The 27,828-nt window shown below is 43.0% G+C and overlaps 1 protein-coding gene across 1 annotated transcript in view; it reads left to right on the top strand.

Moving 5' to 3' along the window:
* The window catches only part of KCNK18 (potassium two pore domain channel subfamily K member 18), a 118,927-nt gene that overhangs the window by 37,933 nt on the left and 53,166 nt on the right, over window positions 1–27,828 (top strand). Inside the window, exon 2 of the mRNA XM_085603119.1 lies at window positions 6,044–6,193. Coding sequence (XP_085459245.1) covers window positions 6,044–6,193 — 150 coding nt within the window. The remainder of the gene's footprint in view (window positions 1–6,043; window positions 6,194–27,828) is intronic.

Genomic DNA, 27,828 nt, shown 5'->3' with positions numbered 1-27,828 from the left:
GGCAAAATGTGTTGATTTCCAACAGGATGGCTCTAAACAAATATAGCAACTTTGATAGAATTGTAACCACCGCTATGCTGTCTACAAAAGCCATCACCTTATATTCAACCTGGTTCGCCATCACAGGGCAGATCAGTGAATTCTTCTCTAAAAGTGTAATAAAGGGGTCATATAGGAGAACTAACAATGGTGAACATGGACACCCTTGTTTTGTCCCTCTGGTAATCAATATCCTTTCTAATTCGATCCACATAATTTGTAATTTTGCATTGGGGGCTTACTAGAGTGCATTAATGGCCTTAATGAATCCAGGGCTGAGCCCCTGCGACTCGAGTGCCTTCTCGGCCTCTAATAATACCAGATCCATTTCTGTCTTAGATACTTCAGGAGTATCAAACAGAGCAATTACCCTCCTAATGTGGTCCATCGTACCTCGGCCAGGTATTAAACCATGTTGTCGGGAGATACCAGGGTGGAGCTAACTTTTCCTAGCCAGTTATATTTTGGAATCCCAGTGTATTAAGGAGATCGGTCTATATGACCCTAGATTTAAAGGGGATTTGCTTTTCTTTCTAAATACGATAATACTGGTTAATTCACACCAATCTCCCCAACCTGTGCTTTCAGAAAAACTGAAAGCAGATCTTGCCGAAGCTCAAAATATAAGGCCTTATAAAGCTCAAGGGGTAGATCATCTTGCCCCTTGGCTTTCCCTGAAACTAGTGAATTAATTACTTTTACTACTTCCTCAGAAAATATTGGTAAATCCAGAGTGGCCTGATCTTCCAGTTTAAGCAGAGCTCTATTTACATGTAATATCCTTGGAAAGGAGCTGTATCTTCTGTGTCCAAATTCTCATAAAATTCTTTAAAAACCCCAATTATTTCTGCCGTGGAGTCAAATTTAAACTCCTGGGTGTCCTCTATGGATTCTATGCCTCTTTCGACCTCCCTTTGTCTAATACGTAATGCAGTAAGCGTCCAGCTTTTTCCTCATATTCATAGCACTCCAACTTGTGATTGTGAAATTTGGCAGCGATCTGGCTGCTAAAATATCATGTGATTCTAGCCTTTAGCGCTGAAATATTTTGTTAAACCTCAGTGCTATCAAGCCTCTGAGCCACTAATTTAGTCTATTACTCTTCTAATAATGAAAGTGCTTTATAAAATCCCAGGATCTCAATGCATTTTTATTTTTGCTGCTACAAGACATAACTTAAGGTTTCGCCCGTGATTCTGGCCTTTAAAGTGTCCCACTCCATTGTATTCGTCACATTACCCCTATTGAAAGCTAAAAATTTAGTTAGCCATTTACGCATATAATCTAGACTCTTGTCTTAGACAGAAGCTTTTTATCAAAGGTCCAATTAGAGCAAGGCTTAACAAAACCAGTAAGTGAGACTTTCAATACCTGTGGGTTATGTTCCGATAGGGCCCTGGAGTATCTCTCAAATGAAACCCAGCCACTGAGTAGAGTGGAAACAAAAAAGTAGTCCAAGTGCACTCATTTATTGTGCGGATCAGAAAAAAACATGTACCCGGGGTCCATGAGCTTTATGTTTGTCCCATACATCTACAAGCCCATGATCTTTGACCACCTGCTGAAATGCCCTCAATACTGACGGTTTTCCTACTGGAATATAATTTGGTCCAGGTGAATCCTTTTTAACATTTGTATGTTAAACTCTATACATATGGCTGGGTCTGAACTGGGGTGGTGCAGTGAGCTAAAGAGCGATGATGGAATCAAATCCAGATCTAATAGTGACTGGGGGTGAGTGTTTAAAAAGTTTCAGCGCTCAGTGCTTCATCTCCTTGTGTTTGCTAAGTTAAACTCCCCACATAGAATAAGAGGGGATGACCAAGTTGACAATTCAATATTCAAATAGTCAATAAAATCAGCTTCATTTAAATTAGTCCTGAAAACTGAACATAACGTAAATCTTCCTCCTCCCGTAAGGCATTCCAAACTGACCCAGCTTATCGGTAGAGCTCCAAACTACAGAACAACTAGATTAACTAGCAAGAATGACTACCCCCTAGATGTTAAACCCTGTTGTATTCAACCCAGAAGTGACAACCGGAGATCAGACATGAGTCCTCTCTTACCCCAAGGAATGTGCATCTCCTGAACATGTACTATATCCGGCTTCATCAACCTCAAGCCTAGTGCCACCATACCCCTCTTGGCCCTATCATTTAGGCCACACACATTGATCGTACACATACATAATTTACTATCACCCATTCCAACCTACTTTGAGCAAAATGTTTAAGCTAAACCAAGTGAGGCATCCATCTGCTAGCATGCCACCAAAGCGAACAGACTGCCCTATTCCAAAAACAAGATATGTGAAGGAATCAACCCCAATACCTTTTCGCTGTGAGTCTAACACACTACCTTTGTCTGTTGTATCGAAATTCTGTGCCCTGACCCTCCACCAAATCCCACGGCCTCCTCTGCCTTTCCTGTCCCCCCATCTAAACCCTCTCCCCCAGCCGCCTGCCCCCTTCCACACCCCCCAACCAACCACTATGGGCAATTGGACCATCCAGGTCCGTAGATGGTAGGGTGCCCTCCTTCCTATGTCTGACTCCTTAAACATTTCCAAACAAAAGCATAAGCCTGTTTCGCCCCATCTCCTCATTGTGTTTAAATAAAAAATTCATAGCCAAGAGGAAACATCAATCATCAATCAGCACTATTTCAGCACATACAATTATCAAGACTTATGAGCAATACACCGACATCAGCCATCATCAAAAATTCGCAAATTGTAACTTCCCAGAACAGTTATCCCAAGTGATACATGTCAAGGAACTCTTTTGCTTTAATTTCTGAAGTGAAAAATTGAGCCCTGTCCTGATTGATGACCTTCAGATTGGCTGGATTCATCAGAAACACTTCATCCCCCTTATTCTGAAAGGGCTGTATCATTTTCCTCAAACACCACTGCCGCTCCACGATGGAATGGCAAAAGTTAACCCTGACAAAAAATGACCATCCATCATAAGTGTGTTTCTGGTCTGGGTGGGCAAGTCCAAACACCGATTGTCTAAGTAAAAAGTTCCCAAACAGCCCCAGAATCGCCCTAGCCTTGCCACCATCCAGCAGATGCAGAGGCAGTTGTTTAAATGGAAACCTATGGGCTCTTTTAATCTCCAAATCCCAGTTCCAATTGTACAGTTCTGGGAAGGTGCCTTTAAACAGCTCTACAATGTATTTTCGTGTGTCAGGTCCCTCAGCTCCTTCCACAACACTCAGCATCCTGAGGCTGTTGCGCCTAAGCCTGTTCTCAAATTCTTCTTGGTTCCAGTGGGTGTCAGTTATTTGTGATTCAAATCCCTTTGCCTTTTTCTTATGAATTGCTACCTCGCTCTCCAGGGTGACCACTCTATTGTCCACTTCTGTCATTCCTTGAGAGAAATCATCACAGGTTTTGACAACTCTACGAATTGCCCCCTGTAACTTCCTATTGGGAGTTGCGCTCTGAGGCTGCCTGCTAGGGTTTCCTCTCAATGAACCATAATGCCTTGATAAATCGATGCCAAAGTAGCCACGTGCGGATGATTTGACCCCACAGGCATTTTCCACCCCCCATATTATCTTAAAGACAATAGCTGAATAGCCCCATTTTAATCCATCCCTTGTGGTAGGTACTATTAGCCTCATGCTGAGGTTTCCTTTTCTTGACCATCAGGTAGGCCTCATTCTCAGCTATTTCCGATACTGGAGCCTCATCCCCCTCCATTAAGACTGCCCATATCGCTTGATGCCCTGCCCTGTGACCTTCTTCTATGGCAATCTCCCAGGGATTCTTCATCCTCATCTGACCAGTCTGATTGAGCCTAAAGGGAGAATACGTGCTCTCCTGTATCAAAGTCTACCAGTGGGTTGGCCTGACAGTGTTCGGCATTGTTCAATGGTTGTACTTACTATGCCCTTGTCGGGATTACTCAACACAGGATCATCAAAGCTGCCACCCATTGGCACCCCAAAGAACGTTTCAGCTTCTACCCCCTGCGCCGCCTTTCCTGTATTGTCAAAAGTGGCCCCTGAATTGTGTGCACCTCCGCCACTATGCGCTAACCTTCTTACTTCATTGAGATAATCATTGGGGACAGATTCAAATTACTCCTTTGATGATGTTATTAGGGGTGGTCTTCGGCACTGCTGCCACTGGGTCTTTAAAGAAAGAGTCATATATGATATTCATCACTATGGCAGTTGCACAAAAGTGTATCTTCAGGCTGGCTGAACTCAGAGCCCCCAGCATTGCAGAATGGAGGTCCAGGTTTTTGGCAACATTTAACATGGAAATTAATCTGTATTAGTGCAAAGGGCGGTAGGCACTGAGACGGGGTGCGAGGATCTGGTTGATCATTACTAAGTGGATGGAGAGTGTGATCTAGATCTGCACAGGCAATGGACGCGGTTAGCTGGGGTCTGTCCTGGACAGAATTGATTTCACTTTAACCAGGGAAGCCCCAGGTCACTGTGACCAATACTTGTTCTGTGTATCCTGCTAACTGCATATGCTCCTTCCAACTACATTTCAGGTTTTTTTCCCTGAATCTGGAAGCCCATTTATTGGATGATGGGTATTACAGATCGAACTTGGCTATTCTTGCATAATATCAAAATGGTGGAAGAATGTAGCATGTCTTTTTATCTTTGCAGGATACGCATGTTTTGTTTACTAAGCTGGGTAACTCACAGACGCTTTCCCCCTAACTGGCGCTTTTCCCATGCACCTGCAATCTATATGTCCCGTGAACTTTCAGTCGAGGAATATCTCCGCTCCTGGTCTGTTTTAATACACTGCCTTGATTCATTATGGATTGGCTAGGCACTTGCACTTTTTTGCTATTTGCACAATCTGAGTATTGTATGCCATATGCTTTATGAAAGGTCAGCTGCATATTATTTCAGCTTTTGGCTCGTTTGCACTTTATGCAATATACATGAACTTGGCATTGTACCTTTTGTCAGCTATTGATGAAATATGTTTTTTAAACTGCCCTTTCTTTTTTTAAATGCAAAATAACATTTAAAAAAAAGAAGTGACAAGATTGTGTCCTGTTTAATTTTGGATTGTCTAAAGACATTGGTGCTTAATTAGAGATATGGCATGTGGCTCGCTGTCAGCTGCTGTCTGCTAGTGGGCGGGGGTTATAGTCTCTGCCAACCAGATGGATTACCACCCACCATATTTAGAAATTTCTGCCTGGCAGAGATTTTTCTGCGACTTCTTTGAAGGCATTGTCAGTTTACTGAATGGCCGCCATACTTCAAGCAGTCACTCGGAAACCTTCTTTGTTATTAAAAAAGAAACTCCCAAAGTGGAACAATATAATAATGATCCTAACACCATTGGAGTTTTCTCCAAGGATGTGGCGCTCATTTTTCTTTTTTTTTCTGTTCTGGACTGCCACACTTTTCTGGTTTCTCCTTAACAGAAAAAAGCAGGGCCGGACTGGCCATACCGGGCACCAGGCGTTTTCCTGGTGGGCAGGAAGGGTGGGGCCTATTTTTGACCCATGGGGCTGGTTTTGTTACTAGGAGCTGGTCGAGAGGATGTGCCAGGGCTGGCTTCTGTTCCCTGTGCATCAGAATGTTCGCCCCAAATACACAGATGTTTCTCATGTACTTATACCAACAGTGCCATGTCTGTAGGTACGTCAGTGTAAAGATTCTGCTGGCAGACTCAGAGTGGGGATCCTCGGCAGAAACACGATGGTTGATTCGACTTTAAATAGAGTGGTCAGATCGTCACGTTGATGGGCAGAGTACTCCCCCACAGTTTAAAAGACCCCATAGTCTTATGTGGAGAACTTCCAGAAACTGCTATTAAATAATGTGGGTAAGAATAGATCTACTCTTGTTAGCTCCACATCAACTTACATTGAAAAAATATCTCTCCAAGGTATGTAGATGTAGAGTTGAGAATAGTAACACTATGTTTACCTTTACAGCATTGTGGTAGTCAATGTTTAAGCTACAATTGTTTCTCACCCAACATTCTGGTCTTTTATTGTGTCAGGAAACTCATCCTTGAGTCCGAAGCAGAACTTCACAGTGCAGGCCGTGAGCCTGATGAAGCACTTTAAGATGGAATGGAACAAAACCCCGCAAATTCAGTGGAGCTTCCTGGGGTCTCTTTTCTTCTGCTGTACGGTCTTCACAACTGTGGGTAAGTGATTATGGTTACGACCCCATGGGACACATGTTTGCAGTCAATCTCTATTAAACCCAACAGACACCCCCACATAACTCAAAGGTTTGGCATTTAATCAAGAGACTGAAACATATGTCACCCAGAAGCATGGCCGCGCTTAAGTGCATGCAGGTTACCTCAATCAGAGCGGTGACTGTCAATGAAAAATGACGACCACAAATCGGGTGGTACATTAAATGAGCGTCAGCATTATGCGAAAATTGATCCTCTGGGACAAAGAATCTTTCATCTCACAATGTGGCTAGAAATGGGAAATACGTTTACACTAAACTGTAGCTGGAAATGTGCCTAATTAAATTAGACAATCTATATTGCTGCATCCTCACTGCTCTTGGAAATTAAAATCAAGTTCTCACAGAATGAGTGGCTTAATTATTATTCCGAATGGTGCCTGTGGTCACCTTGGCATAAGTACCCCGTAAGAATTGGCCCAAATACCAAAAGACCGCCAATATTGAAATTACATTTGAATGTGTTTTAGGTTTAATGTCCAAAAGATAATTGTTCTATCTTGAAATTGGTGATTATTGGAAGTTGTAAAATTATGAAACTTGCAAACAGTAATAACTTGTATATTTATATACCACTTAATGCTGCACTTTTGTTATTGATAAGTGCTGCAATAGTGCCCATCTAATACAGATACTACAGAGAGGCTTCCAGTACAAACAGCACCACCTTTAATAAAAAGAGCTCCTTTAAAAACATAAACAACTCTATTTCAGCATTGAAGCTAAAGGGAGCTTCTCTAGAATGGGTTGCTGTGATAGGAGGCCCTGTCCCTACATTTTATTCACCATGGCAATGAAACAATCCTCTGCAGGACAAGCATTGGCAACACCAATAGGTTTCGCTTATGCAACATCTATTGGCTTTGTCAGTGTTTTTATTAGACATGTTGCACAACAGCATTGAAACGGAGACCTGACGAGGTAGGTTCAAGTTGCATTTATTATCTTGTTCAGATCACCAGAGGGAGCTGCCAGCCAGCTCCACCACTGTCTCTCCAACTGCCACCTCTCGCCCTCCAGCATTCCACGATGTGGATCACTGACAGAATATCGAGGAGAAGAATATAGACCTGCCACAATGTCAAGGTAAAAATATCGAGTGACCGAATATTGACTTCCTATCTACAAACAGGTGAGTACAAAAATATTGAATCCTAAATATCGTTGTCAATAATATAGATTGCTAAAATATCGACTTTTTTAAATGTCTTAAAAGTAATATAAAATTAATGAAATAATAAATATAATTAAGTAAAACATACTTAAACATACTTAAAAATAATAAAAAAACGTTCAAATTAATAAATAGTAAATGTAATGTAAAAAAATAAACATGCATTTTTATTTTTTATTATATATATTAACTTAATAATATTAAAAAATAATTCATATTTTTCATGATAAAATGTAAAAAATATAATTTAAAATATAATTACATATATATCTAATTCCATTACGGAGCGGCATCTACAAGAGGATCCTCGTCCCTGCCTATCATAAATAAAGCTGCTGATCGAGTGCTACTCACCTGGTGGACAACCTTTGGAAAAGAATGTAATACACGGCTGTCCTGCCGCTGAGTGTGCACCACCCCGTAATGTTATGGGGGCTGCCCGACATGGTAACTATCATGTCGGCTATGTGGGCCAGCAGCGGTAAACAGGATTGAGGACGAGTCCACTTGCAGGGTGCATAAAGGGCAAGATTTGTGTGCTATCCGAACCACATTTCCCACAATGCACAGTCTCATTTGAAGTTCCCATTGGTGGGTGTGCAATATGAAAATGGCGAAGTGGGTTCAGCATTTGCACACACCGTCTCCATTCAAGCCTCTGAAGAGAAACATATGGAGCTTCAAAACGCGCCAGACAATTCCATTACGGAGCGGCTTCTACAAGCGGATCCTCGTCCCTGCCTATCATAAATAAAGCTGCTCACCTGGTGGACAACCTTTGGAGCAGAATGTAATACGCGGATGTCCTGCCACGGAGTGTGCACCACCCCGTAATGTTATGGGGGCCACCCAACATGGTAACTATAATGTCGGCTATGTGGGCCAGCAGCGGCAAACAGGATTGAGGACGATTCCACTTGCAGGGTCCATACAGGGCAAGATTTGTGTGCTATCCGGACCACATTTCCCTTTGGAGCAGAATATATATAAATAAACCTATAATATAAATATAAAAATAAATTATATATGATAAGTTAAAACATAAAAAAATTGTTTTAAAAAAAATAATATATTTTACACTACATTAAATATAAGAATACTGACAATGTTGCATAGCGTGAAGGATACAATTACCATTTCCACTCCAACGAGTGGTACAGTAGGGAAAGTGTTGGATAGCGGGTGGATCAAAATTACTATTCCCACTCCAGCGAGTAGAACAGTAGAGAAAGTGTTGGATAGCGGGTGGGTAAAAATTACTATTCCCACTGCAGTGAGTGCAACAGTAGAGAAAGTGTTGGATAGCAGAAGGGTAAAAATTACTTTTCCCACTCCAGCAAGTGCAACAGTAGGGAAAGTGTTGGATAGCGGGTGGGTAAAAATTACTATTCCCACTCCAGCGAGTGCAAGAGTAGGGAAAGTGTTGGATAGCGGGTGGGTAAAAATTACTATTCCCACTCCAGTGAGTGCATCAGTAGGGAAAGTCTTGGATAGCGGGTTAGAATAATGTACTATTCCCACTTGACCAAGTGTAACAGTAGGGAAAGTGTTGGATAGCGGACGGATACAAATTACTATTCCCACTCCAGTGAGTGCAACAGTAGGGAAAGTGTTGGTTAGCAGGAGAGTAAAAATTACTATTCCCACTCCAGTGAGTGCAACAGTAGGGAAAGTGTTGGATAGCGGGAGGGTAAAAATTACTATTGCCACTCCAGCGAATGCAACAGTAGGGAAAGTGTTGGATAGCTGGTGGGAATAATTTAATATTCCCACTCCACCAAGTGTAACAGTAGGGAAAGTGTTGGATAGTGTAGGGGAATAATTTAATATACCCACTCCTGCAATATAATTAACATTAATTAAGAATGAATTATTTTTTCAAAATTAATTTACCTCCCACCATTTCCCCCTATAAATGTCACCTACAATATTGTAAAATATTAATAAATTAACTTAATTAATTAACAATTAATTGATTAACTAATTACAATGAACAATAAAATTAATAACCATCAAATCTAAATTAATTCACACAATTAACACTATAAAATAACTTTTAATTAATTTAATATAAAAAATAATAAACAATTACATTAAAACTAAATGACTTCCTAACCTACTCCCTTAACAACCCTCAACCCACTCCTAAAAAAGTACACAATTAACATATTTACAAATTAATTATTAATAATTAATAACTAATTAATTACTAATTAATAAAAAAAATAACACCATTAACATAATTACCAATTAATAATTAATTGGTATTAATCAATTTATAATTAATTAATAATAAATATTTAACTTAATTAACAATAGAAATTATTAAATACTAAATTATTAATTAATAAAATAATTAATTAATTAATTTAAATTACATTACTTCCCACCCTATTCCCCTATGAACCCACAACCCGCTACAGAATTAAATTACGCAAAAACGAATTAACATATAAATAATTAATTCTAAAAAAAAATTATAATTAAATTACTTCTCACCCTATTCCCCTATAAACCCACAACCCGCTACAGAATTGAATTACGCAAAAATTAATTAACATAAAATTCATTACTTTAAAAAAATTCAAACATACATTACAAAAATAATAGATACTTTTAACACATATACTAACACTTAAAACACACACAAAAAAACGATATTTTTAACAACTTAGAGGTCGATTATGATGACGGGCACTGCAACGGCAAACGGGACCCCCAGCAAGAGGTGCGACGGTCCCGCCATGGCGATCAGGATGCGACATCGCATCCTGCATAGTTAACATTGCAGCGAGCGGTGCTGTAAGCAGCACCCGCCGCAATGTCAATAATGCATGTTGTGCATTGGCATGCACAACGTGACAGGCATCGCGCGGTGCCTGCCACCTTGTCCATGCCAATGTTGGGGGGTACCATAGTGCAGCCCCCCAACCCCCTGGGGGCCTGCAACACACCCCTGAGGCGAAATCCGCATGCCTTTCCATGGCGGAGTCCCCGCCATGGAAAGGCATTGAAAATGCCACATACTACATACTAATATGGATGGCGGTGCCACCATATTATGGGCCTTTTCCGCCTGGTAGGCAAACGGGACAATTGCCTACCGGCGGAAAAGCGGCGGATGGTCTTTCCTTCTACCGTAGTACCCCCCGCCATGCTAATGTGGCAGGGGTAAAAGGCCATCCGGCGGGGTGTGTTGGCGGGCGGATCGCCACTGCTGGTAGGGCGGTGTCCATCCGCCTGCTATGCTAATGGGCCCCTATATTATGACTATCGATATTACTAACTTCGATATTATGAAAAACTATATTTCTTACCTGCATTTCGATATTCTGCACCACTATATTTTTGTAAATCGAAAATATGTCCACTCGATATTTAAAACTCAATATTTTGCCATATCGATATTTGAAATTCGATATTGTGACTGTTCACCCTATAGAATACCAGTACAGCATCCGAAGCACAGCTATAGCACATCTTACCCATCATATTGGACAATACAATAACATTTAATTGAAAGAATAATAAACTTATGACATACCCAAAGGAAAACACACATAACATAAACAAAATGCATGGCAAAACTGTATATTTCTTGATAACAACAGTTCAGCCTAGACAAGAGGTAAAAACAGTACATAAAACAAATTGAGCAACATAAAATATACATTGACGAATGAAGTACATTTAATGACCCATGATTAAATCTTGAAACCGCTTAGGCATGTAACGCATTTTTCTCTGCCTCAACTTCCTTTGCTCAGTCATTCCTGGGTACCCATGCCCTCACAACCATTCTCAATCTTCAAACTCCCCTCGGATGCCTCTCCATCCATCCAACCACCAGGTTTCTTCACTACCTTATTGTTCTCCTCGGACGACTCTCCATCCATCAAACAATCAGGCACCCTCACCACCTTTTTGTTTTTCCACACATTACCATCACTCAACAATACAGACTAACAGTTCACTTTCTTAGACAAACCCTTACTTTTCTTCCATCCTTTCCTTACTTGCACCAAATCACCAACAACTAGCTGCGTCTTGAGCATGCTCTTGGAATCACCCGATAACTCGTCATCCCTCCATTCACTTGGCACTCCCTTGGTCATCAGCGCTCTAGGCTTTCTACCCTTCAGGACTTCAAATGGTAACGCCAGCTTATGCACAGCAACTCTCTACTGTTCACCCTGACTTATAGCCAACTGAATTTCCTCCTTCAATGTCCTGCTCCATCTTTCAACCAGGCCATTGCTCTGTGGATAATATACTGATGACCTGATGTTCTCTACTCCATACAATAGCAAACACTCTCTCATGGCATGAGATACAAATTTTACACCGTTGTCGGTTACAATGATTTCTGAAACACCTTCTCTCTCCCACAGCTTTTTCAAAAATGTAATCACCTCCTGGGTTGTTATATGATTCACGAACTCCACTTCAGGCAACCTAGAATAATAATCGATAGTGACCAAGACATACACAGGACAAGACTGTAGTACATTATGTGGCCCAATTATATCCAAACATTTTTTTCCACAAAGCATCAATTTTTTCCACTTCTACCAGGAGATAAGTCACAGTCCTCTGAGACTTATTGCTCCATGCACATGATAAGCATTTTCTAACCATCCTTTCCACATCTTTATCTAATCCCGGCCACCAATATTTTGCTCTGATGTTACGCTTGGACACACTCATTTCCCCATGCCCTTAATGAGCCTGAATGCGTGATCTCAAAACCCCTGGCATCACCAATAATTCCCAACTGAACAACATATCAGCCTCCATTGACAGTTCCATGTTAACATTCTGGAATTATTCCACATCCTCAGAAACCTTCCCTTTAGCTGGCCATTGCACAGACATGTGTCTCACGACTTCTTGCAGAATTTCATCCTCCCTTACCGCCTGCAACCATTCCTCATGTTCATTGCGACCCTCCATGACAGTAAAATCATTAGCTACCAACTCGCCACTATCATCCGTCACTTTGTTACTCTGACACTCCACCGGCAAGCGCGGTAAATAGTCAGCCATAACGTTTTTCCTCCCTGGCATGTATTCCATGGTACACAAGAACTCCAACATTCTCAGGGCCCACTGCAAAATTCTAGACAAAGCCAGAGTGGTACCCTTATTGGTAAAAACATCACCCAAGGGGCAGCGATTAGTATGAATAGCAAATTCAGTACCCCACACAAATTTCTTAAAATGATTAACCCCCCCCCACCCGCATGCCAGTGCTTCCAGCTCAATTGTAGAATACATGGGATCAGCATCCTTTAACATTCTAGAGGCATATGCAATAGTGACTTCTCTTCCTTGTCTCTGTTGTGAAAGTGCAAGCTCTAAATCTATAGCACTAGCATCAATACACACTATACTCACGTCATGAGTATCCAAACGCTTGAGGGAAGGGGCAGATGCAATCTCCAACTGAATCTACTTGAACTCCTGCTCACACTCAGGACACCAAACAAACTTTGCATTCTCCATCATCAACCCCTGCATAAACACAGTTGTGTCTGCAAACCTGAGGATAAACTGTGAGTAGTATTCAGCCAACCCCAAAAAAGATCTCAATTGATTCTCATCCTTCGGTGATGAGGCTTCTTCAATGGCTTTCACCAGCTGCAACTTGGGTGCCACCTTCTTTCATCCAGACAATGACCCAAATATTCAGTGCAATCAACCCCAAACTTACACTTGTCCAGCTTTATGGTTAGACCTCATTGTTGCAAAATACTCAACACCTTATACAAGACTTCATCCTGTTTGGCCACATTTTAGGCAAAAATCAGGGTGTCATCCTGAAAATAAGTCACGTTTTCTGTCTCTTGAACAACTGGTGCATTGCCCTCTGGAAAACAGCAGAGGCTAAAGCCAAACTAAATGGCATGCGCTTAAATCTGTATGCTCCCTCTGGGGTGATAAATGACGTGAGATGTCTCGAATCAGGATGTAATGCTATCTGATGATAGGCTGATGACAAATCCAGGGTGAAAAACACTCTTGCACCCTGGATTGTCATCAGCATATCCCCAAAATTGGGTAGAGGATGTCTGTCTACCCAGATGGCCTTATTCAAATCCCGCAGGTCCACACACATTCTGAGCTCTCCACTCAGTTTCTTTGCTAACACACCCCGGTGCCAAACATTCTGAGGCTTCAATTTCCTCAATAATTCCTGCATCACACAACTTTTGAAACTCCTTCTTTAAAAGCTCCCTCAGTACCAAAGGCACAGTGCGAGCCTTATACACTTTTGGACTCGCTATTTCCTTTAATACAATTTTGTGTGTAAAGCCCTTGAGCAAACCTAACTCATTTTTTAATACCTCCGGTAAAGTTTTCATGCCACTTTATATCACACATCATGCACACATTCAACTGTGCCCCCAGGACCTGTTCCGGGTGGTTGGGATTTAGCTTTATTAATAAGTCCCTTGGAACGCAGCTCTATTCCTTGAAATTTCAACATACCCTCAAGGTAGCCTAACAACTCTATGGGCTTGTTCCCATAAGCTGCAAGTTTGATATGTAGTTCAAATAATTTGTGATGGGGATATTTCTTCAGATAATCCTCTCCAATCAAGGTATAGCGTGCACCAGAATCCGCCATGATGCCTACTTCCACCCCATCCACCGTGATAGTATAAAAAGGGTGCACAGACTCAGAAGCAACCCCCACCTCACTGATCTGTCAAATAAATTCCTCCTCCTTCAGGTCTTCTACGTTACCCTCACTCTTCATGTGAACATCTTTTGTTGCAGCGCACAACGAAATTCGTTTTATTTATTTAAATGTGTACTTACCTCCGTTCATCCATATTCCGGTGTTTACATTTCCCCACCCTGCCCCTCCCCTGCCCCGCCTCTCTGCCCCACCGAACTCCCTCCACGGACCGCTACTGCTTCAGGTGCACGATCACCAGGCACTCCTCACGAAGGTCTCAGGCTGCACGAAGAACACGCACACACCATTGCTGAGACTCACTTTAACTCCGGGTGCACGATAACAAGGCAATCCTCATGAAGGACTCAGGCTGCACAAAGCACACGCACACAGCGTCGCTGAGACTCACTTGGACTCCAAGTGCACGATAACAAGGCAATCCTCACGAAGGTCTCAGGCTGCACCAAGCACAAACACACAGCATCGCTGAGACTCACTTGGTTTCCGGGTGTGCACGTTAACAAGGCAATCCTCACGAAGGTCTCAGGCTACACCAAGCACACACACACAGCGTCGCTGAGACTCACTTGGATTCCGGTGAACACGATAACAGGACAATCCTCATGAAGGGCTCAGGCTGCAAAAAGCACACGCACATGCATCGCTGAGACTGTCTTGGACTCCAAGTGCCCACGATCGCAGGGCACTCCTTACGAGGGTCTCAGGCTGCAAAAAGCACACGCACACAGCGTTGCTGAGACTCTCCTTGAAACTTTTGTGTTCCTGAGTTTCCGCAACAGGGAGCCAGCTCACCTCGGGCCCTTCGGGATTAGTTACTTCAGGACACAGCACAGCAAAGTCCTTTCAAGTAGGGGGACACAGCACACAGCAAAGTCCCTTTAGCCTTTCCTCGGTTAAAAGAGCAAACTGCAGACCAGCCCCAGCACACACAGCAGGGGTCAGTCCTTTCCTTCAGTCTCTTCAGTTGTTTCTTCCTTGGCAAAGGTTCCTCTTGACCACGAAGTAGATCCAGTCTTGTTCAATCTTGATCAAGCCATTCTCCAAAGTTCAGGGGCTTCAGCTCTCATGGTTATACCCCTCAATGGCTTTGAAGTCTTTGTGTTCAGGGGGGCACTGACCCCTGTTCAAACCAGTTGTAGATGCCTCCCTGCCAGTGACACCTTATTCCTTTGATTAGTGGGGGTCTGGACTCTCTATCACTCAGCAGGAGATGGGACAATTGTTTTATGGCAGCAACCCAGGCCTCTTCACCTTTAGGGGCTTCTCCTCCCCCTACACTCCAGATGCAGGTCAGCCTGTTGCTGTCTCACCTCCCACCCTGGGTCAAGACATTCCCCAGATCCTATCGCTTTCAAATCTAGATAGTCAATCCACAGCCAGGCAGAGACACACAGAAATGTTAGAGCACAAAAACTCAGCCACTTCTAAAAGAGTGGCTTCTAAACACACAATGCAAAAACCACCTTCATAACAAGATGTGTTATTACATTGTGAGTTCAGGCATACTAAACATCATGTTTCCATCTTAAGCTTTTAGGAAGATAGGCTGGAAAACATATTACACAGCCTCCCAATTCTGTCCTATGGACAAGATGGACTTTCAAAAGTGAAAAGCTAAATGGAGATTATTTCACTGTCAGGATATAGCACACACCTTAGTACATGTCCTACCTTTCACATGCACTGCACCCTGCCAAGGGGGTACCCTAGACCTACCATAGGGGTGCCTGATGTGCATAGAAAGGGAAGGGTAAGGTCTGGCAAGTGAGTGCACTTGTCAGAACAACATGGCAATTTAACAAACTGTATGCAGGCACTGCAATGGCAGGCCTTAGTTCCCTTTTTAAGGCTACTTGCGTGGGTGGCACAATTAGTGCTGCAGGCCCACTAGTGGCATTGGCGTTACCAACCCTGGCACACATTGTGCACTTTACTAGGGACTTTGCTAGCAAGGCAAACAGACCAATCATGGACAACCAATTACCATTACACTTTATACAGGGAGCACTTGCACTTTGACACTGTTTAGCAGTGGCAAAGTGTCCAAAGCTTGTAAGTTGGCAACATCATGTCAGAAAAAAGGTCTAGGGGGAAAGCAAAACGTTTAGGGAATTAGCCAAAAAGGGCCAAGTCATACACTGCTGCATAAAGTTCATGGAAACAAAAGTGCGGGACCGGGGTTCCTGAGAGTCCGAACATATTAGCCTAGTGATGGTTATTTAATTACAAATGGGAAGGTGAATATGATAAGCCATGCATTCTGAAGGTTGTGCGTACATTTCTCTTACGTGTTTACACAAGGTTTCAGCAAAATTACTTGACATGTAAATTTGGAATTTGTTACTGTATCATAGCGCAAATTGCATACTCGCATCCACTTTAGAGATGAGGATGCATTTTGTGCTAAAAAACTTTTTTAAAACCACCTTTTGTTTGCTTATGTGTATGGTGCATTCGCAGTAGTTTTTACTAGGCCTGGGCGGCAAATTCTGTTCCGCTCGCGGAATTTGCGGAATTTGCGTAATTTCGCGTTCCGCGGAGAACGCGGAATTGCTCAAAAGTCTGCTTTCCGGGATTTCGCGAAATTTTTGCTTGTTCGCGTTCTCAAAATGCATGTTCACGAGATATTTCTCCTCGAGCACGCAAACAGCAATTGCGAACAGGAAAAAAGCATCGCGAACAAGCAATTCCGCGTGTTCGCGGAATTTATGCGTGTTCGCGGAGATTTTTTACCGTTTCGCGGAGATTTGCGTAACGCAATTACGCAAATTGCGCCCACCCCTAGTTTTTACCACAAACTGCATAATTATGTGATGTTTAATAGAATGTCACCTAACAAGCGTAACAAGACATTACCAAAGCTACGCTAATTTTGCCGTCATAAAACAAATTTTGCCTGGGCCTAATCCTGAATACATTCATAGAGTGCTAGATCCTGCCCCTCAACAAGCGCAAAACACACAAGATGATGGACGGAATGTTGCACATAGGCACCCTCAACAAGTGCAGCACACAATAGCCCAAGGGAGAAAAGAATTGAAGTACATTAGTGTGGCAATCGGTTCTGGGCCACAGCAGGGATCTAACCATGATGATCCCTGGGACCTTCATGGCATTCAGTCTGCAAAAATCCCCGTATCTCCCTGGTGGGGGATAGTAAACAAGTATTGTGACGATTCCTTAACCCCCACAAACGTTTGGGAACAAACATCCAACCAAACCCAATATAATTTGACATCAGTAGCTCTTGGATTTCAGTATGTCAAGGAATGAATGCTATGAACCTCTGTTAAGTTGTCTTCTTGATTGCTCAAATACAGGTCGCCTCCACCCTTCTCTCCTGCATCTAATAATGCATGTGAATCTGCCTGGTGTCTCCTTAGAGAGGGTTCAGTTAGGAGGAAATAGTCTCAAAAGGCAAAAAACCTTCTCTGGAATCTTGTAGCTCTTGATTGAAGATGAAGATTAATGCAGAAGGAGACCAGGAAGCCATCAAACTCTCCCTGAAAATAGGGAAGAGAAATGAGCCATGCGTGTCCAAAGGATATTATTTGCAAACTTCAATGAGCAAAAATAAGAGACAAAAAAGAGGGAAGCAGGTGATGAATGTGGCAAAAAATAGGGAATGAATGATTTGTGATACATCCATCTCTCCTTAATGCCTCTTTATATATGATTCAAACAGGAACTGAACATGTGTAAGTGTGGTCTAAAATTAAGTGTGACAATGCCAAGGTCTAAGTAAATAGATTTTGACTGATGGGCACTGGCCATTCTGAGCTGTCTGCCAAAAGGATCTATACAGTCTGCGCTTAGCTGCATTATTGGAGTTTTACTATTGTATAACTTTTTTGCCACAGCTGTACATCATCAACTCCCCTTTTCCTTTCTCTCTGAGGGACATGCCTAGGTTAATTAAAGACACCAATTAGCACTTATCAGCCCCTGAGGCTTCGGAGTAATTGCGAACAACTACCATAGAATGCGTAATGGACACCTTTACTATTGACTTCTCTATAAACCTATAAACGTGTACTCAAAGCACCAGAGGCTGAATGTTTCTGAGTATCACTGGACCTTCCTAACACACCTCTTGTCCTGTTTTTAATTTTTTTGATCGATTCCAGTGGCGTGAAGCTGAGATCATCACAAGACATCTCATTGGAAATGCTCTAAATTTCAAATTCTGGCACAAAGGATGTGACAATGGTTCCTTTCATTAACGCGGGTGCCGCTGCGTGAGGCTTTCTTGCCGGCGCTTTTCCTTTCCTGTCCTGCCTGCAGTGGGGAACCTGTGCTGCCCGTGGACTGAGGGCGTACTTCTGGGGGTCGAAAACGGGAAGAAAAGCCAACCTGTTCCCCGCCACCCTCCGTGTACCTGGAAGAACACGGACTACCACTCCCAGCAGCCCAGCGCTAATCGGTGAGCCAGGAGCACCTGTGGCCAGTTAGCCCCTCCTCCTCCTAATAATAAACTCCCAACACTGTGCGCGACGCGGGACGCGCGCGGGCAGCGCCGGGAGAAGCCCGGGACAAGGGCGGGCCCTCTGAGGCCCTCAGAGGCACGAGGAGGACGGGACGGGGCCACCTCCTTTTATTCACCTATTCGTTACAACTTGAAGGTACTGTTCATTGGTTCACTGGCCATTCCTCATTTGGGAACTGTGGGTACTGCTATCATTTCCGGGAACATCTGCCTTATAACTATAATGTTTGCTATGTGTCATTGATACTTGTATCTGTAGTCCTGCGTAACAACCCAAACCGCAGAACAGGGGTTATTATTTGTCAGCATGGCCCCAAGAGGCACCCGCAGCAAAACTGCTGCCGCTGTGACTGGCCCCATTGACCTTTTTATTTCTAAGGCCAATGATGCCATCAACCAGGGCATAAACCTACTAGAACGCAGGGTATCACAAGACTTGGCGAATGCCAAACGTTCTTCGCTTGGCCTTATTGCTACCGCCACTACACCTGCACAAATTATGCCTAATAACATCAGACCCCTACTTGATGTTTGTGCTGACATACACACCATTCCTAGCGAGGTTAACCTCTCAGCCTCAATTCCCCTGTTAGACACAGATACCGACACTAGCACAGACCTGGAAAAAACGCCTGACTTACTAATTAACCCCTCTCCCAAAGTACAATCTGCTGATAACACCAGGCATGCTAGAGGTAGGCGTGAGGGGGCAGTTCAAAAACTGAAGTTACACGTACCCAAGCCCCGGGTAACTACGATCAGGAAATATGGCCGGGCACAAAGGAAACCTGGGAAAAATACCAACTTTGTCCCTGACAATAATCATAACGCGACTAAGGTTACGGTAATACCCCAGAGGGATGATAGTGAAACTGTTCAGCAGGGCAGAACAACGAACACTAACGGAAATATAGACAAGGCATATGACCCCCTGTTGGAAAGACTGGGGGATTTATTAAGCATTTATCTATCCCCAATCGAAAATAGGCTTGCTCGATTAGAAAAACAGCTAGATGAATTGAGCAACCCTCTTAAGATTTTCCTAAAGGGAGGTCCTGCAACCAGTACAAAAAATAGTAACCCCACCAATATAGTAGGCCCCAAAACAACTATCTTACAAGTACCCCCAGTCGCCCCAAATAATGCAGATAAAGTTGTACCTGTTGCGCTGGCCAATGGCCCAATTACTAAACAAAAAACAGCAACACCACACACTAATAGCAAATCCACAGATATAAGAAAGGATCCTGGCATCAATACCACCGCGAATATCACACTCTCAACTGCGAGCACCACAGGTCACCCTTCAATTTCTACAAGCAATTCTATCTTGACCCAACCCATCCCAAAACCGCCCAGACAAGTTCCGGCCCGCATCAATCTTCCTCCGGAATGCGGTGCATATGTATTAGTGTTAGTAAACGTTACTAAACTAAGAGAGGATCAGGATGAAAATCCCATATCACTCAAAAATAAAACCCTGCACTGGCTAATTACTAACTGCAATTACCCGATTGATGGTGCAAGGGAGATTATTAACACACAGCGGGTGGGTTGGATTGGACCCCTTAGGAAAAAATTTGAGGGCGACTGTGTCATTATTAGTTTTAGAAAACCACATTGGGCAGAGAAAACACTAGCCAACGCCCCTTTACCATCGCCATGGGAATTTAACACCACGCTCCTTCCCTTAGGATATTTTTATCGACACCTGATACCTCCAGAACAAGCCACGGTTAACCCTCCCAACAATTTCCCCATTAACTCATATCAAGAGATGAATTTTGGTGCAAGGGTCAAATCACCCTTTTTTGCCCAAAACCAGAACCTTTTCCAACAACCCCAATTGGCATCCACAACCTCTAATGCCAATTCTTACCCCCAACCATCCACAACATTTTCAAGCCCCAACTATGCGTCAGAGCAATCACAGGGATAGGTCTTACCCAATCCCTAACCCATTCCAGTTTGCACAGACGACACAAGTCAGGCCAATGTACAATATCCCAACTTTCAATCGGTTCGACTATCTATCATCATTAGACGAACAGGATTGACTGAGCATACCCCTTAATAATGAATCATGCAAGAATGCAAAAGCCTGTAACCAAGAGGATGCCACAATCATAAATTCACTTGCATCACTCCATGCTAAAACAGTAGTTCCAGAAATCATATTGTCGGATAGCACTCCGGCCATTTCAAACGAATCAACTATCTATGATAATGGGAATACTAGGTGCACATTTATTAACCAGGGGTTCAAACACGGCCTATCAATCCTAAGCTGGAATGTCGCAGGTTTAGAATCCAAGCTCTCTGACCCTGCCTGGACCGAACTAATTAAGGACATAGACATACTCATGTTCCAAGAGACTTGGGCTGTTGATAACCTGTATATCGAAGGCTACCACTGTTTCAGCCTGACATCTCTAAAACCTAGTTTTGGCCGAGCGGTGGGTGGACTCTTTACGGGGATTAGAATTTTGGCAGGCGGTACAATTAATGTTTTGAAGTCAGATAACCTTGCTAATTCCAACATTCAAATTCTGGAATATAAATTGAAATCAAAGACCACAATTTATTTAATCAATTTTTACAATAATGATTTTAATGGTGTACCGAACAAAAATTTTGTTGCTTTATCTAAGGTTTTAAATATAATTGATTGTTCCATGTCAGTAGATATTAAGACTAGTATTCTGATCGGGGGAGATTTTAATGTGAAACTTATAGATAACTATGGATCCACTAACTTTGATCACTGTAATGACCGCAGGGGTTTGGAACTGATTAGCATACTCTCTGATTTTAATCTTGTTGATGTAATGAGTGTAGGGTATGATATGAATTTTCCCTATGCCCCTACGTTTAAGGGCAGGGATAACGGTTCAATTATCGATTACATTTTTACATCACCTGTGTTAACGGACTGTTTAATCAAATCTTCTGTGGTGCAAACGTCCTTCAGCGATCATAATCCTTTGTTTGCTATTTTTAACCTCGCACCCAGTCCGATTTTTATGAATTTAAATGGAGCTAGGGATATCACACCCTCAATTGATGGCCTTCGCCTTAAATGGAGAGGAATTGATTGTGGGGCCATTATAGATACGATTCAGGAGGCATATCCGGATCTATTGAAATGTCTCTCCTCCCCCAGTACAAATAATGAAGAACTAATTACTGATTTTGAAGCTTTATGCACCAATATAAAAACTCTCCTGTCAGTCCCACTCTCTACTGACCATAAAGAGCCACGGTGGTTTGATACATCTTGCTCCGTGGCCAATAGAGAGTTAAGAAAGGCCCTCTCTGCCAATCCCAGGTGTAAGGACGCTGTTCGAGCCGCCAGGAAAAACTATAAAGATAAAACATCGAAAAGGAAGGCAAATTTGCTCTCCGATCACTGGGATAAGCTGGTTATCAGCGCCAATCTGGGTGGCAGCGGCCCATTTTGGACGGCAGTTAGGAGAACGAGGGAAATGGGCAAAGAGCTTACTAAAATTAGTTGCAACATAACCAGTACAGCCTGGGAGACCCATTTTTCTAATATTTATGCTGCCCCCTCTGATGAGCAACCTCTCCCTAACCTGAACCAAACAGCAGGCTTAGAGATTTCGGACTTAGAAGTCAGGAAAGCTATCAAAGAGAGCCTAGGCAACAAGGCGCCCGGGCCAGACGGCCTCCCTATAGATATCCTTAAATTTAACGTTGATCTTTGGACACCAATACTTTTAAATATTTTTAATAGTCTTCCACATGTAGCCATGCCTGCCACCTGGGCTACTAGTATTATTGTCCCCATTTACAAAAAGGGAGACAGATCTGACCCAGTAAACTATCGTCCCATCTCCCTCCTGGACAATACTTTAAAAATACTAGGACGAATAATTTATAATAGGGTACTGGTATGGGCGTCTGATTCTGACTTTTTAGACCCCTGCCAGATGGGGTTTAGGAGTGGGGTAGGAACAGTCGAGCAATGCCTAAACTTAAAATTGATAATAGATAAATACTGCATTGCTCGCTCATCCCCCGTTTACCTAGCTTTTATGGATCTTTCATCCGCATTCGATCTTGTGAATAGATCCAAGCTATGGTTAACTCTCCTGTCAAATGGTCTCGATGCCACTCTTGTTAGATTCTTAGCCTATCTCCATACTGACTTGAAAGCTCGGGTACGTATTGGTATGGGCGGAGAGGTATCGGGAGCCATTAAGATAGGGAGGGGGGTGAGACAGGGGTGCGTTTTAGCACCCCTGCTGTTTATCATTTATATTAATGGCCTGTCCAACTGTTTAAAGAAAGCTACCCCCGATGTCCCAATCATTTTAGGAAATCCCTTGCCCGTACTTTTATATGCAGACGACGCTGTCCTTTTGGCACGTACACCAAACGCCTTACGTCTGCTTGTACATAGTTTTGTAAATTTTATGGAGGGACTGGATTTAAAAGTTAATTTTAAAAAGTCTTTTATTATGACTTGTGGGCCGGGCAAAAGGAAACTCGGCACTATTCAAATTGGAACAGATAAACTCGAATCTGTCCATAAGTTCCCTTATCTGGGGTTGGTTTTCGCTGCGAACGGCTCCTGGAGTGGGCATGTGGCCCACACCACGAGCAAGTTCTCGAAAGCCAACAACTCCGTCCTGAGTCTCCCACGCCCTAAGAAAATCGGCGCCACTAAAGCTATTGTTCAAATTTTTAAATTACAGTGTTCCCCTGTTGCTACGTATGGAGCCGAAGTTTGGGGTTCGGCCAGCAGCATTGGTATTCAAAGAGAGGAAAACCGTTTTTGCAGGAAACTGCTGGGAGCACCAATTTCCTCTTCCAATTTCATCTGTCATAACGAACTTAACCTCCCATTCATAAACGACTTTATTAAAGCAAGACCAGCACTCTTCTGGATCAGAATCTGGAGGAATGAGGCTGCTGCCCTTACGCAAAACATCATTAGGGACTGCCTCAATAGTGATAATGGTATACAGATCCCCTGGTTTAAAGAAGTTTTTAAAATATTTAATGAAATTGGAAGAGGTATTTTGTTTACTGAGCCAACGGCTATTGAACCAAAGGACAAACATGAGGTTCAAAAGGCACTCTATGCACTTTATCGTAATGAACGGCTTGGAATTGAACTACAGAAATCAGGGGTAAAAAAATACATTGGTAATGGTTTCTGTATGCAAATCATGCCACCCTACCTATCACTGCCTATGTCAAATTGGGAACGATCTCTACTGTTTCGTCTAAGGGCAGGAACTGTTAAATTTCTGCTCTCTTTTCCTCTGGGGTATCAACACCATACTGTCCTTACCCCCTGCCCCTGTGACGGTACAAGCACTCAAGATGATTTGCACTTTCTGTTTTTCTGTAAATATTATGTGAGATATACCAAATGGCTTTTAACCCCATATTTTAGAAAGCTCAGACCTCTTACACTTCAGGAATCCTACATGCTGCTGCTCACCCTGGACAATGATGAACTGACATTTCGCACTAGCACTTTTCTAAGACTAGCCATACGTGCACGCAAGACTATGGAAAGTCCTTGTAATCAGATTCAGTCAAAAAATACTACTGCTAAAACCTTATAAGTTAATGGAATTTACTGTCTATCCTCTGTATGAATTGCTTTGTTACTATGAAATGTAAATTATTTAACTGTTTTGTATTATGTGTATGTATATGTTCTTTGATGTGTCGGTACTTTTATGAATTTTAACAAATTCGAATAAAGGTCTTTTGAAACTGAAACCCAATCTTGGCGTGATGTGTCAGTTACAAAACACTGATAGTGCTCACGTTGAACACAGACGTGTTTCCTGTGAGGCACTATTTTACCTTTCAGCCTTTTAAAGGGGCCATCTTGTAAACAATGTCTCCGTAGGATTTACAACCAATGAGACGTCTTCAAACTAATGGCCATTTCGGAACCTCTGCTATTGGTGATTATTCATGGTGCACGATAGAGTGGGAAGACAAGCTTTTTTACTTTTCACTGTGTGCCCCCTTCAAATTTGCGATGAGGTCCCCATTTCACATGACCCCTGGGCCAAAATCACTTCAATAGGCACCATTTCCAGAGTGGACTTGATTTTTTTTTAATTGACGCGTTTATATGAAACACATCATTGAATTATCTTTCTATTTTTCCTGCGTCCAGAAAGCATCACATTTAGAAAATCACATGCATTTACCGTGGGAATCAATAATATTAAAAAACAGGATGGTAATACAGGGAAAAGTAACTGCATGTATTTCTTGATCTAATAATTAATTATAATTCAAAAACATATTAGATTATTGAATAAACGAAAAATACATAGTTAACCATGATGGAACCTACATTCTTCCAATACAATGCAACGCTCCTCAAGGTCCACAGGGAGGCAGACGTGCACCAATGTAGATTGTCGACATGTGATATATTTTCGAAATATCTCCATTCGAAGCAAGTATACAACGTGTGGATTGATGCAGGTGGGATTATTTATTCAGGCATGCATTTGTCGACTTCATGAACAATCAGAAGGAAACAATAACAAAATTGCCCATTTATCTAGTGCACACCACAACCAGAATTGTCAGTTGACACACGAATAATATGTGTTTTCAATTTTCAGCTTTTCCTTTTTCATTTCACCAACCGTAGAAGGATGAAAGCTGGATTTGTACTAAGGTATTCAAGCCTATGAATTGTAGGTTACAATGAGAGGGGTGTAGCTTCCCCAAAAATGTCTGTGGAGGCCACTGCCCACGTCCTGTCTGGGTGAGGCCTGTTATGTTCTGGGCCCTAGGCCCACATACTGTCGGAATGACAAAACGGACACTTAGGTATGGTACTGGAACACTAGCCATGAGCACGTGCGCTCTGGCCCTTTTATTAGCGGGGTCACCTGACTGGTGACGTCCGTGTTGGAGGGGTGAGGGACGGTGTGTGTGTGGGCCAGCCCTCGGGGGAGTGGCTGGCAGAAACACTAGACTGTGTCCAGCAGTCCACACAACAAGGCCCATTGCCACCAGTAGTGCGGCCCAAAACCACTGCTCCGCTGCCTACCTGCATGGATACCGCCCAAAGCCTCTGGTGCAATCACTACCACTCTGGCAAGCTGTTCAGATAGGATGGATGAGAAGAAAATCAGCGATGCGGGATGCCCAAGGTAAGCGGTTTTATTTATGTTTTATATAATTGTACCTATCCCGTCGCCTGTCGACTACCCCCCTCCACCCTGCCCCGCTCCCACCCCACCACCTCACCATTCTTACCTGTGCCGGCCGCGCCTGCGTTTAGGTTTTTATTTTCATGTTTATTGTTTACTGAAGATAATGCGCTGTATGAGTGCATGCACTATATTTTTTCTACTAAATAAGAATGGATTACAGTTTGTATTATGGCTTAAAATATCACAGTTTATGCCTGATGCTAAATGTTACAAAATACTAATAGTGGTTTTAATTTGAATTCATAGCCACCCCTGATGAAGGGCTGTCTAGCCCGAAATGCATTGGGTCACAGCTGCCCAGGATGAATTCTGTATTCCACATGATACAGAAAAAGGCCTGGATAGTGGAGAAGTGTGGCTCAATGATTAGAGCGGCAGACCCTGATGCAGAGGTCTAGCCCGGGACCAGGGTTCAATTCCCTTCCTCGGCAGGTCTTGGGCTCAAAAGTTCCACGGACCTGATAATTCTCGCCTTGGTGCCTATTCCAATCATGGAGTCCCACTCTGCAACTCTGGGCAATAGCTTGATTAATCTCCACAACGGCCCCCACAACGCTAAGGATGCCTGGCCTCCACCTTGGGGGTGCCCAGGAATGGACGCCTCACAGGGAAAGTCAGGATGGGTTCCACAGCGGTATTCGTACAAGCGCCTTGAGACCCTTGCAGGTGAGTAGTGTGCTATACAAGTATCAAATTTACATTTACATAGGCATATACCTATAGCATTTGAAACTACTGAGAAACATGCAGCCTTTACGTGAATGGAGACAGTAAAGAGAAAATTATGGAATAAAACAAAGATGACAGTGGATGATAATTGATTATTCAATTTATTGTGGTGTTTGTGGAATATATTTTGAATTGGGTATGCGATTGGTGGATGGAGCTTCACGTCGCTCCAAAGGTTATGAAGATACTGACATGTACCACATGGTTTGGAGTTGCTCTCCTGTGGAGGGGTTTTGGAGGAAAGTGATGGTTGTGATCACTAAAGTTACAAAGAGAACGCTAGGGGTGGAACCTGTGGTCTGCCTCCTGCCCCGAAGGCCAGCCAAGCACAAAGTCATCTCGAGATTCATTGATCTGGTGCTGATTCTGGCGAGACTGCAGATCACGATGAAGTGAAAGAGCAAACGGAGACCATTATTTCCCAAATGGACGGGGGAGCTCCGTAAGTGGGCTAAATATATGAGGGGCTCTTTGCTGGTAGAGGCCAGCTGGGGGCGGTGCCCCATGGACGGCGCCAGGGCCTCGGATGTTCGGGTGGAGGAGCAGCCTACGGGTGCAGAAGGGTCAGAAAGAAATCGCTCCCAATTCGAATGGATAGGAAAACGGAGAAATTCTGCCCCGCCCCTAAATTTCCCTTTTCCCTTTATTGATCTTGTCTTGAGGGCAATGTGCTCACACGGTAGTCTCCGGGAGCACTAAGGGGCATATTTACAACGAGGCGATAAAAAATTATCACTGCTTTAGCGGCCGTTTTCGGCCGAAAAGCGGCGATAATTTTATCGCTATATTAGCAAGGTCACGCTAACGCGTGAAACCTTGCTTTAGCATGGGGATTTCTAACGCCCAGCTTTGCTTCTTCAATGAGATGCAAAGTGGGCGTTCCTGACCTGACATGATAGGAGAAATGTCGCTAAGCGACATTTCTCCTATCATCAAGCCGCACGCTATGAAGCATAGCGTCAGGAAAAGTAGCGATAACACCTGTTATCGCTACTTTCCTAACACCTGCTTCAGGACTGACTTAGCCATGATATCCTATGGAAGGTGGATATCATGGCTAAGTTTGTGAGTCCTTATCAACTAGCTAACGTCAGATTATTGCTGGGTTTCCAGCGATAATCTCACGTTAGCCAGTTAGCGCTAGGATTTTTATCGCCGATGAGATAAGCGTTGCTAATAGCACGCTATCTCAGCGATAAAAATCGGCGCTAGCCGGCGATGATTATCCGAGCGCTAAGTGCGCTCAGCGATAATT

Source organism: Triturus cristatus, chromosome 1_2 (genome assembly GCF_964204655.1).
Source record: "Triturus cristatus chromosome 1_2, aTriCri1.1, whole genome shotgun sequence".
Classification (NCBI taxonomy): Eukaryota; Metazoa; Chordata; class Amphibia; order Caudata; family Salamandridae; genus Triturus; species Triturus cristatus.
Note: the sequence above shows the minus strand (reverse complement) of the source record. Positions and strands in the feature narration are given on the sequence as shown.